The 14,076-nt window shown below is 41.1% G+C and overlaps 1 protein-coding gene across 1 annotated transcript; it reads right to left on the bottom strand.

The window, feature by feature from the left end:
* LOC121814698 (polycystic kidney disease protein 1-like 2) lies at window positions 1-13,705 on the bottom strand (the record flags this gene model as incomplete). The annotated part of the gene is made up of 10 exons (XM_042221805.1): window positions 13,298-13,705; window positions 12,567-12,725; window positions 12,297-12,482; window positions 9,119-9,229; window positions 6,669-6,816; window positions 3,252-3,481; window positions 2,902-3,092; window positions 1,168-1,384; window positions 397-539; window positions 1-252 (listed from the first exon to the last, which is right to left on the bottom strand). Coding segments are annotated over exons 1-10 (1,920 nt in total), but the record flags the coding sequence as incomplete, so codon positions are not given.
* Between the last annotated feature and the right edge of the window lie 371 nt (window positions 13,706-14,076).

Here is a 14,076-nt window from a genome sequence, read left to right as displayed (position 1 = left end):
TCCGCAGTCGCCTTTGCAACAGTCTTCTCCCCCTTTTCCGCAGTCGCCTTTGCAACAGTTTCCTCCCCCTTTTTCGCAGTCGCCTTTTCCACAGTCGCCTTTGCAACAGTCTCCTCCCCCTTTTTTGCAGTTGCCTTTTCCACAGTCATCGTTTCCGCAGTCTCCTTCCCCTCCATCTCTTTGAGTTATTGTAGCTGAACGGTTAGCTGTGAGTGTCAGTAGAGCTCTGCCAACTCTAACATGCTTCTTTCTCTGAAAACACAAGCATTTATAAATGTCAGGTAAGGTAGAACAAAGGTGAGGATGAGGGTTAATATTTACTTAAAATATTATTTTGTACAGTTACATTAGAAGTACAACTACACAACTATAAATTGGATGGACTTCTGTAATTACCCGTCTGTTGTTCATTCCAAACAAAATGTCATTTTGATCGCTGGGTTTAAAGCCTAAATCTTTATCACAAGAAGCAGATATATTCAGCACCACTTCAAGAGAGGAGAAGATGTTCCAAACTCTGAGTTTTGCTTCTATAGAACCTGTAGAAAAACACACGGAAAAAATCAATGAATCAGCAGTAGAATCTGTAAATATTCATGTTTCAGACATTTTGACTGACATCAAATTCGGGTGGCTGTAGCTCAGGAGGTAGAGCAGGTCATCTACAGTCCTAATTAGAAGGTTGGTGGTTTGATCCCTGGCAGCTCCAGTCTGCATCATACCAACCCAATGCATCCATCAATGTGAGTGAATGTGTATGAACATAAATTGTAAGTTGTAAGTAAGTTGTGCAAAGCACTTAGAGTGCTTAGGCAGAGTAGAAAATGAGATGCATTAACACTATGGAATACCTGTGTTATCAATTTCAAAATACTATATCGCCTTATTCGTAGATTATCATTCACAAGATTTTTGGAGAACTTGATCTTTGACCCTGAGGTTGAGGTCACCGAGCGTCTGAGACTTTTAGTAGATACACCTATGATATCAATTTGAACGTCCTATGTTGCTTTGTTCTTGAGTTATCACATTCACAATCTTTGGTATTCATCATGCCCGCCCACCTGGCAGAACGACAACAATACCTTCAATTAGCCTTTTATGGCTGAGGGGTAAAATGCACTACTTAAGAAGCAGTCCATTTACCATTTACATTTTAAAGCTCACCTTGAATTGGGTTTTCAGTTTCAAACATTTCCTTTCTGGTATTCATTTGTCTGGTTTCAGTGAACAAGCCATTGTTTCCAGAAAGAGAAAACAAGAGCATCACAGGCTCTCCTCGTACAAGGGAAATATCAAAAGTAATAAATGGGGAATCTAAACATTCATCGCCCGCTGTCAACACAGAGGCCTGAAGTCCAACTATTTTCTCCAGAACACACACCTGTGGGATAAGCAGAATTACAAAGCAGAGGAACACATTAATCAGATAACAGAAGCAGATAACACGTTAATCTGATAACACATTAATCTGGCAATTAGTGTTTACTATGAAAATACATTAAAGATACATTAAAAATACTCTACAAAGCATTTTAATTCAGTAAGAAATTGTCTGATAAAGAAAAATCTTGACATACTAAATTGTGACTGTCTATGAGAAGAATAAAACTGTCATGGTCTGGGTGAGTGCGGGGTTTTTCCACTCTGCTGGGCTCCACGTTCAGGCGGAGACTCCAATCAGCCTTCACACCTGATTCCAATCAAGTCACCAGCATATAAGACCAGCGCTCACAACAGACCCCTGCCAGATCTACAGCTAACTCACTACCTGCCTGGGCGTTGTGCTTCTCAAACTGAACTGCACCTATCTCTGTCTGGATGCTGGTTTCCTGATATCTGGTTGTAACCCCCTCAATCGTGGCACTTCGCCTGCCTGCCTCCCTGCCAGGCCTGTTGCTATAAGTGTATTCCAGACCCTCCTTGGACCTCTTGCATGCCACTTTCACCTGCTACGTGTAAGCCATAACCATCATAGTTGAATCCACCGACTGACATTCACTAGACTGCCACTGACTGCCTGTCTCTTCTTGTTATAGTGACTCTGCGTACCTCCACCCAGGCCGCTGCCCCTTTTCCCTCCCCAGGATCTGGTCACGAAATCTAGCATCTAGTCTAGTGTGTGAATGTGTGGATGACTGGACGTGTAAAGCGCTTTGGGGTCCTTAGGGACTAGTAAAGCGCTGTACAAATACAGGCCATTTACCATTTAGTCATAGCGCACAGTCTGAGCTCCATGTTCCATAGTCTGGCCTCTTAGCCTTCACAGTCCATAGCCTACATTATTTCCTGCTCTGTAATTAAACTACGCACTGTAAATAAAGCACTGTATTCACTCCAGTTTTGCCTCCCTCTGTGTCTGCATTTGAGTCCACACTCACCGCCTGGCCCTCTCGGCCGTAACAAAAACTTCCAATATATTTCCAGAGTTTTTGTGCCATGCAAAGAAGAGCAGGTGAGCTGAGCTTGCTGTTTATGGAGGTTAGCTGGCAGCTGAGTGACATCAGACCTTGTGGTTTAATTTTGATTAAACTTAGATCAAAGGCACATTTTTACACTATGTTCCTTGACTTAAAATGACTGATTACCTTAATGGGGACAGGATGAAAGTGCAGACTTTTAAATTCATAGTTGGTATGAAAAAAAAAGATAAAAGGAAATAATTGTGAATTTAATTGAGAGAGATGTTCTTGTCTTCCCAGATATTTCCCTAATTATCTGAAAGAAGTTTTATAATTAAAGGTTAAATTTAATTAAGAATTTTAAACAGTCTAATTTTTCAATCAGTACTCAAATTCTTTATTCATATGATCACCATGCTCAACAGAAACCTGGGGATGATACATCATTATTTTTGTTACTGTTGTACTAAAAGAAGACTATTAGTTTGATTTTCTGTACCTGCAGGTCTTTGGACACTTCAAGGAATGTGACGGTGTTAGACGCATAAAGTGTCAGATGGTGGCAGCCAGACCCGAGCTGCGTCACTATTTCTGATGTCACTGTGACGTTCTGGGGTTCAGTTCCTCTGACCACAGATAAACCGGACAACGGCTTTTCATCAGCTTCGATTCTGTAGGTCACATTCGTACCTAAAGAATAGAAAACAAATAAAACTTAAGTGACAGTAAAAGTCAAAGATGATTTCGGGAAAAAAACAAATATATGCTCAAACTAAAGCCGATGCTGTTATGTAGAGATATCAAAATTTCAACTGAATTATTTGATATTAGGTTCACTTCGGTACCTACCTGCTTTTACTTCCATTTGAATATGAAAGGCTTCTCCATACAGGGCTTTGCAGTTGGTTTCATAAAAAGACAGGTTTCCAGCATAGCACTTGATAACACCGATCTCTGCAACAGGCTCTTGAATCGTAATTATTTTCTGAGCAGTAATGTGCATTTCACTGCAAGTGCATTCAGCTGCCACAATAAAGGCACTTGGATGAGTGTATTTGTGCACCACACTGCTCTCCAACCTGAGCAAATTCAAAAACAGGAATCAGCGTGTTTGTTTGAGCAACACTATTTCAGATATGCCACACAACCATTAAGTGCATCAAAATCAAATTAAACAAACAGCCATTAGCATCAAATGGTTTTTAATCCCAGTGTAATGGTGTAATGTGTCATAAAAATGAAATCTTCCTGACTCTTAAGTCTTTAACAAAATGTTGTCTGCTATCACTGAAAGACTTTGGTACTTTAGTTGTAAGTACAAATTCAAAAGATGTTGCATGTGCTTGTTCACAACTGAACAACAACACTGAACCAGTGGTCCCTCCAGGAAGATCTCTATTCCTGACTCCAGGGTGAGTTTGCTGGTAGTCAAAATCTGTCAGAAAAAGGGTGATGCACTAAAAATCTTCTCGAGGTTGCCATGGATTGCTTGCAGATCGCCACAGTTACCTGCAGACTGGAGCGACTCACCAGCTACTCGCTGAGTACAAAGTGCCCAGATCCCATGGGTGCAAAACAAGCCCAAATCATCAGCCTTCCAACACTTTGCTTGACAGCTGGTAGGAGGTGTGAGGTCCTGACATGCTGATATATGTTTGGGCTCTACCAAATGGGTGGCGGTGCATTGTAGCCAAACATCTCCAATTTGGTCTCATCTGGTCAAAGAACATTGTTTCTGAAATTTTGCAGTTTGCACAAACATACTCCGTGCTGCCATGTTCTTTTAGAGACAAGATGATTTCTCCTGGCAGCCCTTCAAAGCCAGCCATGCTTCTTCGAATTATTCTGTCATGAATTTTAATGTTATGAACGTTAGCATGTGGCCTGAGACCTGTGGAGTCTTACAGTAGAATGTTTTTATTATTTTTGCGCAGTCTCCTTGGGGTAAATTGACAGAGACGTTCAATCTTGTGATCGTTAATCAAGTGCTTTCCTGCAAAGAAGCGCAAGGATATAACATAGAAGTCCTCAATCCTTTAGAGAATGCTCGACATTCAACTTGTTTAAGGCACAGGTTAAAAACTGGTTATGGACAAATCAAGTGTGTGATCATGTATAAGTTGCATAGTTTTAATATTTTATTTGGGAATAGAACGGTGTGTATGTGTGAGTACTTTTAATGTTTTATGGACAACAGATGGAAATTAGCCCTTGGCTATAATCTGGCATGTTTACATTCATGTAATTTATTTTACATTTATGTTCATTAACATGCACTGTCCTAAATAAATTAAATTAAAGTTTACCTAATGCCTGTGAGTATATCATAATGGTTTTCTGGACATTACACACAGAACGTCTAATAAAGTTTTTAGGGTTTTTTTTGGCGATTTAAATGGGAGAAATTGGGTGAATAATGCAGTTCTTCAAAAATAACTGAACTTACATCTGCTGATCATTCCTGCATTTATTCCCAGTACCTTTACTGAAAGTGGCTGCAGTTAAAAACAGGTATGCAGTCTAGTGGCTCGCTTATTAATTTCCATTTGGCATTCAAAAAACATTTATAAATAAAAACATTAAATTTTTAAAACATCCCTTTCCTTGCAAAATAAGACATCTTGCAGATTATCAATATGTGACCTGTTTACAGATTCAGCTAACTTATAACGCTGATGGAGATGGTACACAACTTTCCTCCAGCTTTTGTACAAATGACTTTGATAGCAGCATGGTCCAACTGAAGTGCGGTGTGGCTGTTTGTATCATTACATTTCATGGTTAAATTCAACATAAGGATGAAATAAGTTGCACATTCACTATGATACAGGTGATGATTGTGTGGTGAACAGATGTAGCAGATCCAGCTAAAGATATAATGGATTGTTGTGGTTCACACTTTCATAGTGAACTTTGTTAAACTTTCACCAAGCTCATGTTGTCACATGTCAGAGCAGTGAGACCAATTACACAAACAATGCTGACGCAGGCTCATGACACGCTCAACTGTTGACTGATTTTTTATTTATTTTGTAGACTGCATTGCTTCTTCTAAGTGCTGAGCCTTTTATAGCTGAAGCGTCAAAACCTTCTCTGGCATGGTTCCTAGGCTGCATCCTACTTCTAGATGCTGTAATGTTTCTGTTGCTGTGCGCCTTGTCAGCTCTGGTAAACAAATTACTGCCGGCTGACGTAAAAGGCATTACTACCAGTACAGCAGTGACTGTCGCCACAGACACCAGGATTCAAAACTGAAACTGTGCCCTCCAAAAACAGGAAATACAGATTTAATCACCACTGATTAACTGATTACGAATGAGCTTGAATCTAACAGATGTTCATTTCTATATGACAGTCCCACACACCCACCCACACAAATGTAGTATGTAAAAGCACAAAAAGCCAGTGGGATGCATTTGGGAATCACAGGAGGTGAGCTGGGTGTTGGCGAGCTGGAAACTGGAAACAGAGTAGATTGATTGGATTAATCAGTCCATCTGGTGAATTCCCCCGCCAGATGGACTGAAGACAATTGGCAGGTGATTTTGACACAGTGTTAGGAGTGATGGGGAAATTTTTAATTTCTCTACTTTGTGCATCTTTGTCTCATCTGTCATCCCTCCATTCATTTTCCTCCGTTTGTCCAAATCAGGGTGGAGCCTATTTCAGCCTATCCTTCCGCCTGTGACTTGGAAATCAGTCTGATTAGTTTATTGAAGGCTCTCTCACATTGTTGAGCAGAAGAGGAGGCTTGTCCGAGGAGCTACAGTTGTATATTGCAAAACTTGTTTTTTCCTGCCGTGATGCGTGAATGAGGAGTGCTACACCTCTGTAACATACAAACTATCCTCAAACTGGGAGTCTACACAAAAAATGAGGGTTTTTTTTCCATATCGAAGAAGAAATAACTGCTTTGCAGAGGAAGCAGCTGTGCCGCATAAATTTATTGTCATTGCTTTTAAATAGCAGCCTGGAGCAACTGTCTCAGTATGTTAAGTGCCCGTTGCACTGACTCCTTGCTCCGCCTGTTTCATCCTCATCTCCTCTGCTCGTGTCTCAGGTACGATGGACTAAGTGCACTGAGAGGATGCCAAGGAAAGGAATCAAGGATGTGCAAAACTTAGTAACAAGAAAGCAGGATAGAAGGCAAAAACAAAACTTTGACACCTACACAAAAATAACTAACCTCATGTGGAAAATAATGCAGAAAATGTTCTTTAAACTCATGGCTGAAAAAACCTAAAGATTATTAATGTTGATACTCACCCTTTTGGATTGTTCAAATTAATTACATGGCCATCTCCTGTGTTCACTCTGCAGCTAAAGTTTGTCAGGGGTGAATGTAAAAGCCACTTCACGTGGATTCTGACGTCACCAAGAACCACAGCGGTGGGATTAACTGACAGTGCGAGCCCTGTGGTGTGGGAGGATGACCAGAAATATTACAAAGCGCTTGTAGCCCAGCGAGCAAAAAATAGACAAGCGCATGATCTCAACAGATAGAAGCACAGATACCATAGAGGTTATTCAATGCAGGAGCATGATCTGATTTTAATGTGATCTGAGCAAAAAAATAAGAAAACAGCCCAAAGAAATAAACTGGAAATGCAGCCTTTGTTGTCAACTATAGATTGGTTTGTACTTTTAATGGGACTGGTCATATATATATTTCTGGGGTCCGTGCCATTTAATGATTTATAAACAACCGAAATTACTTTAAATTAAAAATGCAGGGAGCTGAGAATTGGAGTTCAGTCGCATTTTGAGCTAACTGTAGCTGTCTCATAGTGTTTCCAAAAACAGCACTCCAGTACTAAACTCTACACGAATTAAAGACCTGTGAGCTTCTCCAGATCTTGCTGGGGCACAAATCTCCCAGTTTGACTTTATTTCAAAGATGCCAGTAGGCTGGTTAAGTTTCAACTTTCTAAAGTAGATAGTGGGAAAACTGGAACCTTTTTGTTATTTAATCGTTTGGGTGTTGTATTTGCCAATGGGAGTTCAGTCTTTATCAGAAAAATTATGACAACACAGCCAAGAGTTCAAAATCTATGTACTCTGTCACATTTCCTAAAGCCTTCCAGCAGGACAGATTGTCATCTTTGCCCGGCCAATTCTGGCCCTCCAGCCTTATCTGTGACACCCCTGGTATAAGCCATTCCTGTCAGGTACAGGTAACGTGACTGAGCCTAGAGTTTGCACAGGCTCATCGTTGGAAAAACACTGTCTGGTCTGATAGGTCTCAATTTCTGCTGTGACATTCAGATGTTAGGATCAGAATTTGGTGCAAACAACATGAAATGATGGAGTCAGCAGTTCAGGTAATGCTGTGGGGGATATTTTCTTATCATACTTTGGGCCCCTTGGTACCAACTGAGCATCCTTTAAATGCCAAGGCCTACCGGAGAATCACTGGTGACCATCCTGTTGTAACCACAGCGTATCATCTACTGCTAGTGGCTTCCAGCAGGTTAACACACTATGCCACAAAGCTCAGATCAGCTCAAGCTTGTGTCCTGAGGATGACAACGAGTTCACTGCACTCCCAGGACCTCCACGTCACCAGATCTCAATCCACAGGAGCACCTTTTAGATGTGGTGAACAACATGTTCACATCACAGATGTGCAGCTGCAGCAGCTGCGTGATGCTATCGTGTCAAAATGGCCCGACGTCTCTGAGGAATCTTTCCGTTTTGAATCTACCGATGTTGAGATAAGGGTCACTGTAGAAGCAGACCGTGTCTGATAGTTTGACCTATAATATAACTTGTCAGTGAAACATATAAAATGAATTTCAATGTGAAGCTTGGATTATTTGTTTGACATTTACCTGAACAGCTGCTGCTGCCAAATAAATAAATAAAAACCCTCAGTACAGCTAGTCCTTTTCCTTTTTACGTTGCTATTAACATTAACAATCCATCTGTTCTGTCCAAGAACTCCAGTAAAGTATGAGAGTGATGAGAAGAGACTGTGCTCCTGTCTCTGAGTGAAACTTTAAATTGCTCATCAAAAATTTGGAAACAATTGGAGATAATTTATCTGAATTTCAGGAGCGGGACCAAGGCTCCAAACACACCCCTTCTGGGTCTTATCTATATATGACCCCCCAGTTCTACAAGATGTTCGTTCTCATTTTCGTGCCCCACCCTCCCCCCTTTTTTTTCTTTCACTTCTTCAGTTGTCATTAGTACATCGGGATCTGCCAGGCGAGACGTCGCTACCGATGGAGACAAACTCAGACCTCCATGAAATGATAAAGTTATGTTAATCTTCCTACTATGAAGTAAAGTGTTTTATTTCTGAAACTGCCTTTGTGCTATTTGAGGTAAATAATGCTGTTTTAATAATTCTCCTTGGTTAAACAAGTGGGAGAACTTCAAATCTTTGTGAGCCATATTTTTATCTTCACACTCACCAGAAGTGAAATAAGCCACAGAGTGTGAGAGAAATTTATTGGCACTGTTTTGAGAGCTAGATTGGCAGCATTTTAATTGGGGTTCTAACGCCTGCATCAAGCATCATCAGCTATAGTTAATCTTATTCTAACACTTTACTGGCTCCTAACTACTCTGTGTAGTACTCTAAGTGGGAAAATTAAACAGATGGGATAGAAAAGAACAGACACACGCTGCCCTTCATGGATTTAGAAAGTGTGATTCCACTTTAGAGAAAAAAAAAATGAAATTAACCTGAGCACAGAACCGTGACCTACCGTCTTTGCAGTGATAGTCCACAGACAGGTAGCTCTTCAGCTGAGGACAAGGGTCAGCAAAGGAGTTTGCAACTTCAGCGATCTGGCAGACCTGTCGGCCGTGGCAACGAGCTGGGAATCACAGAAGAATATGATTAGCTGCTGCTAGCACACACTGTCACACGCACACACACACATGTACGCTCCAGTGGTTTCAGCAGTGTGAAACGTTTTGCATCTGTTCATATCTTAGTTCATGCTTTGACGACAATATGCTTCTTAGCTACCAAAATCAAAGGCAAATAAATCCCTTCAACCTCACGCACAGAGAGGGGCTTCATAATCTTGAGACGCTAAAAAATATGAAAAGAGTTGTGATAAACTTGAGATTATACTTATGGTTTGTAGAAATGAACAATATCAACGTTTTAATGCAGTGACTGGGCTGCAAGAGAAACAGCAGCACTGATGTGTTTATGCTGTGTTCATGTAACATTTTTTAATCATAATTATCCATCCATCCATTGTCCAATTCAAGGTTAAAGGGGTGCTGTCTCAGGGCAAAAGACAGGGTACCCTGACAGTCTGTATCAGGACTAACACAGAGAGACATGCTCACATTCACGCTGAGGGCCAATTTAAAATCATCGAAAACTGCCAAATGTGTGTCCATTTACTGCAAATGTTAGTTATGCCAATATAACAACAAGAAACAAGAATATAGCCAGTATCTTTTTTGCCGTGTACACATCTACTATTTGGCTTTAGCAAAGATCGATGGCCTAAAACGTTGATTCTGTTTATCTGGACGTAGCGTTTTCAGCGGGGGAAACGTCACTCGCCCAGGTGACTTCTTCAGTCTCAGCTGACTGCAAGTTTCCAACATTATAAACAGTACATTTGTACAATAACTGAAACTAGCACCACTGAATGAACAATGGGCTGTGAGGTCAGTTTCTTGATCATTAATATGCAAATTGTCATGACCATTGATCAGCAACTACTGATCAAAGATCATTGATCCATGGCCATGAGTCCCATTCACAGAGAGTTGGGGAATGGCTGCAATCACAGCATTGTAAGACGGTGACAGATGTACCCTTAGGCCCCCTCCTCGATTCAGAGATGGTCTTTCCCTTTTCACGTAAATGGCCTCCTTGACTCTGCGCTCAAACCAGCGCTCCTCCCTGTCCAGGATGTTACATCCTCATCATTGAGAGAGTGTCCACTGGCGTAGGTGTAAATAGGCTGCAGAGTCCTGGCCTGACGAGGTAGCTCTTCTGTGTTGTGCCAACCGCTTCACCAGAGGTTGTTTGGTTTCCCAGATGTATAAATCCTGGCAATCCTCCTGGCACTTAACAGCGTACACTACGTTACTCACCAGATCCTTGAAGGTTCATTCAGTGGTGCTGGTTTCAGTCACTGTGTAAATGTACTGTTTATAGGGTTGGAAACCTGCAGTCAGCCGAGACTGAAGAAGTCACTTGGATGAGTGATGAGAAGTTTCTCGTCACTCAAAATGTTACATCCAGATGAACAGAATCAACTTTTGGAATTTACTTACCTGGATGATTGAGCGTGCATCAAGACAAAGACTAAAGGGTTTTTAAATCCTGCTCTTCACATACGAGGAATTGAATTTTCAGGCCCCATCTTATCGTAATGACCTTGTAGTACCATATCACCCTATTAGAGCACTTCGCTCTCGCTCTGCAGGCCTACTTCTTGTTCCTAGAGTATTTAAAAGTAGAATGGGAGGCAGAGCCTTCAGTTTTCAGGCCCCTCTTCTGTGGAACCAGCTTCCAGTTTGGATTCAGGAGACAGACACTATCTCTACTTTCAAGATTAGGCTTCAAACTTTCCTTTTTGCTAAAGCATATAGTTAGGGCTGGACCAGGTGACCCTGAATCCTCCCTTAGTTATGCTGCAATAGACGTAGGCTGCTGGGGGACTCCCATGATGCACTGGGTGTTTCTTCTTCAGTCACCTTTCTCATTCACTATGTGTTTATACACCTCACTGCATTTAATCATTAGTTGTTATTATTATTAATCTCTGGCTCTCTTCCACTGTGTGTCTTTGTCCTGCCTCTTTCCTCTCACCCCAAACTGCTTGCGTCAGTTTTTCCTTCCCACTGTTACCAAGTGCTTCCTCACTGGGGCTCATGTGATTGTTGAGGTTTTTGCTGTATACATTTATCTGACAATATAAAACAGTTTGAGGTGATTGTTATTGTGATTTGGTACTATAGGAATAAAACTAAATTGAATTAAATTGAACTAAAGTTTTACAGATAGCCTGTTTTAAAAAGATGATTTGATTGGACCATATCTGGTTGTTTCTGGTTGTTCTAATTTTGACAAGGAATACCAGAAGGCTTACCAGACTTATGGATGTAGAAATTATGCTGTAAAAATAGCCAGTAAAGCCTGATAAAAGGCTTTTGTTTGCAGTTGAGTGAAAGCCATGAATATTCCAAACTGATACTTTGAATGGTGGTCTGCAGTTAGTCAGTCATTTTAGCTGAGGCACATCCGCAGCATAGTAGATAAAAGGTGGGACAGTGCCTGGTACTAATCCATATGTAGAAATGTGCTTTTTATTGTATGTGTTTAATGATTTTGTACGTCACTAAAGATGCTATAGATTGGATGTGCAGTTTAAAAAGGTGAATGCGCTCCAAACCACAATGCGTGCTGAAAAGTCCTCCCAGTGCCCGAACAGGATGAAATGGAATCAACGTTAAACGATGACAAACGGCCGCCTGCTTCAGTCATCAGTTAAATTCAAAAGTCAATATTTACTCTGATAGATGGAAATCATCTATGTATCTTTACTGACAATTAAGCTTTTAAGCCATTATTGTTTGCGTTCTTACGTAAATGTCCCGATGGGCAATTATCTTTACAAAGAAGGGGCTCCAGTGAGACAGTGTGTTCTTTGTGATGTAAGAGATAAGGCTTCTACGTGGATAGAATTTCACCACAGTTTTCATTCATGCAGAACCTTTTATAAGGCGCCAGTGTTTGTTTTCTTACCCGAGTTCAGCAGGTTTAATGAGAGGGACCATTATGACGCTATGATCACTGTGCAGATTAGACCGCTCGCACATAAATTAGAATTACAAGATCAACAATGAAATAATGATGAAGTTATCTCTGTAGTTGCTGCACTCAGACGCCATTTGACCGTGTTTTACCTGTAATTGATTCTACAGCGTCCGCCCAGCCGCACTCATGTTGTGGGGATGCTGGTGGAGGGAACTTGGATCGACAGTAATGAATACTCTTACGACCGTAGAAGCCACCGTCTATCATCAACACCTGACCCGAACCACACTGCAGAGTGGTGTTACGACCCTCACACACAATGGTTCTCCCAGACTCTGAAAAGATTACAAGGCAGTGTAAAAGTAATTCTTCGTATGGAGTGATTCAGTGTGCAACACAGTCTTCGTCAGAATACTTACCAAACTGGCAAATAAAACTCCGGTTTTTGCTGCAGTTGTTTCTGGCCTCCCAGTGAAAGCCCGAGTTTCTCAGGACGTAGCCACAAGCTGCTCCAGGCTCTGGACTGCTCACCCACTTTGAATATGTGACGGGTGAACCATCGAGCCAAGAGAGATGACCTGATGATGCAAAAAAGCCAAAAAGCCCACTGATGAACATGCACGCATCAATAATGCATCTAGAGCAGAGCTCATTCAGTTTCTGTTACCATTTGGGGCTTACAAAAAGTTTATTATTATAAACTGCGGTCCAAGTTGACTCCAACTACTAACCTGGTGGGTGTAAGTTGGTTTTTTTTTAAGTGTACTTTATATTTTTACTTTGTGCAGAATTCTCAATCAGTGTGTTATATGAAGCCATTTCTCTCTATGCTGTGAAAATCTCAGTGGGAACAAATTTACCATAATTTGTCAGACTGCTGATTTCCTAGCTCTTTGTATTGTGCCGTGTTTAATCTGAGCATTCTCCACCATCCGAGATACAGAATTGATTTTCTGATTGATTTTCTAACCACAGGAGAAGAGAGCATTATCAGTGCAGTAAGAAAAAGGCGTCTTTGGTCGTTTAGTTTTGGAACTGATGCACAGTTCGTCCATGCAAACGTTTTGTTGTTAATGTTTGATTTAAAGTCATCAGTTAGAGGTCTGCTGGGAAATATCCACTAACAATAAAAACAAGTGTGACTTCTTACCTTCAGCAGATGGTGCCACACCAAACCAAAAGTCTTCCTTAGTGTCCATGTGTCTCTCGAGGAAGTACTGGGTGTCCTCGTCAGGGATAAAAGCAAGGTGTCCTCCATTCCCCTCACACCAAGCTTGAGCGCTAAAGAAAGAGCGCCGGATACCCACAAATTCAAAGCAAGAGCCCCCGAAAGCCCTTTGGTGTTCTGGACAGGTGACATTTGTCTCATTTTCAGCCAAAGAGTGACAGCTGAGTGTCATCAAGATCAGCAGGTGCAAAATTGCCTGGCACATCCGTTCTGCTCTCACCTCCAAAATCAAAAGTTAGTCTCACTAGTTCTCTTTTATCTTTTTTTGGAGGTTTCAGGTCTGAACTGATGTTTTTAAACAGAACCGAGTGACATCCTACAGCTGAGCGTGTCTGACAGAAGCACCGCTCACACACCCTTTTGTAGTTACTGTAGAACACTGTTGACGTACTATCGTAGCTTCAGAACCAACGAATGCATTTGCGTTTGTTACATAAACAGGAACAAAAGGGAATATGAAACTGATTACACAGTACTTACAAAAAAAATGCAAGCCTAGTAAGTCTGAAGGTTTACACAACGAGTCATCGCTATGTTAAAGAAAAACGAACAATTAAATTATGTTTTACTTCATTTTTTTAGTTAAATAATTTCTTTTCACCCACTGATGAAACTTTTTTAAAGTACACACGTGTGTGTGTGTGTGTGTGTGTGTGTGTGTGTGTGTGTGTGTGTGTGTGTGTGTGTGTGTGTGTGTGTGT

The sequence above is a fragment of the Haplochromis burtoni genome, unplaced genomic scaffold (genome assembly GCF_018398535.1).
Source record: "Haplochromis burtoni strain Fernald_Lab_line unplaced genomic scaffold, NCSU_Asbu1 Contig_74, whole genome shotgun sequence".
Classification (NCBI taxonomy): Eukaryota; Metazoa; Chordata; class Actinopteri; order Cichliformes; family Cichlidae; genus Haplochromis; species Haplochromis burtoni.
This window is presented reverse-complemented; position numbering and strand designations above follow the sequence as displayed.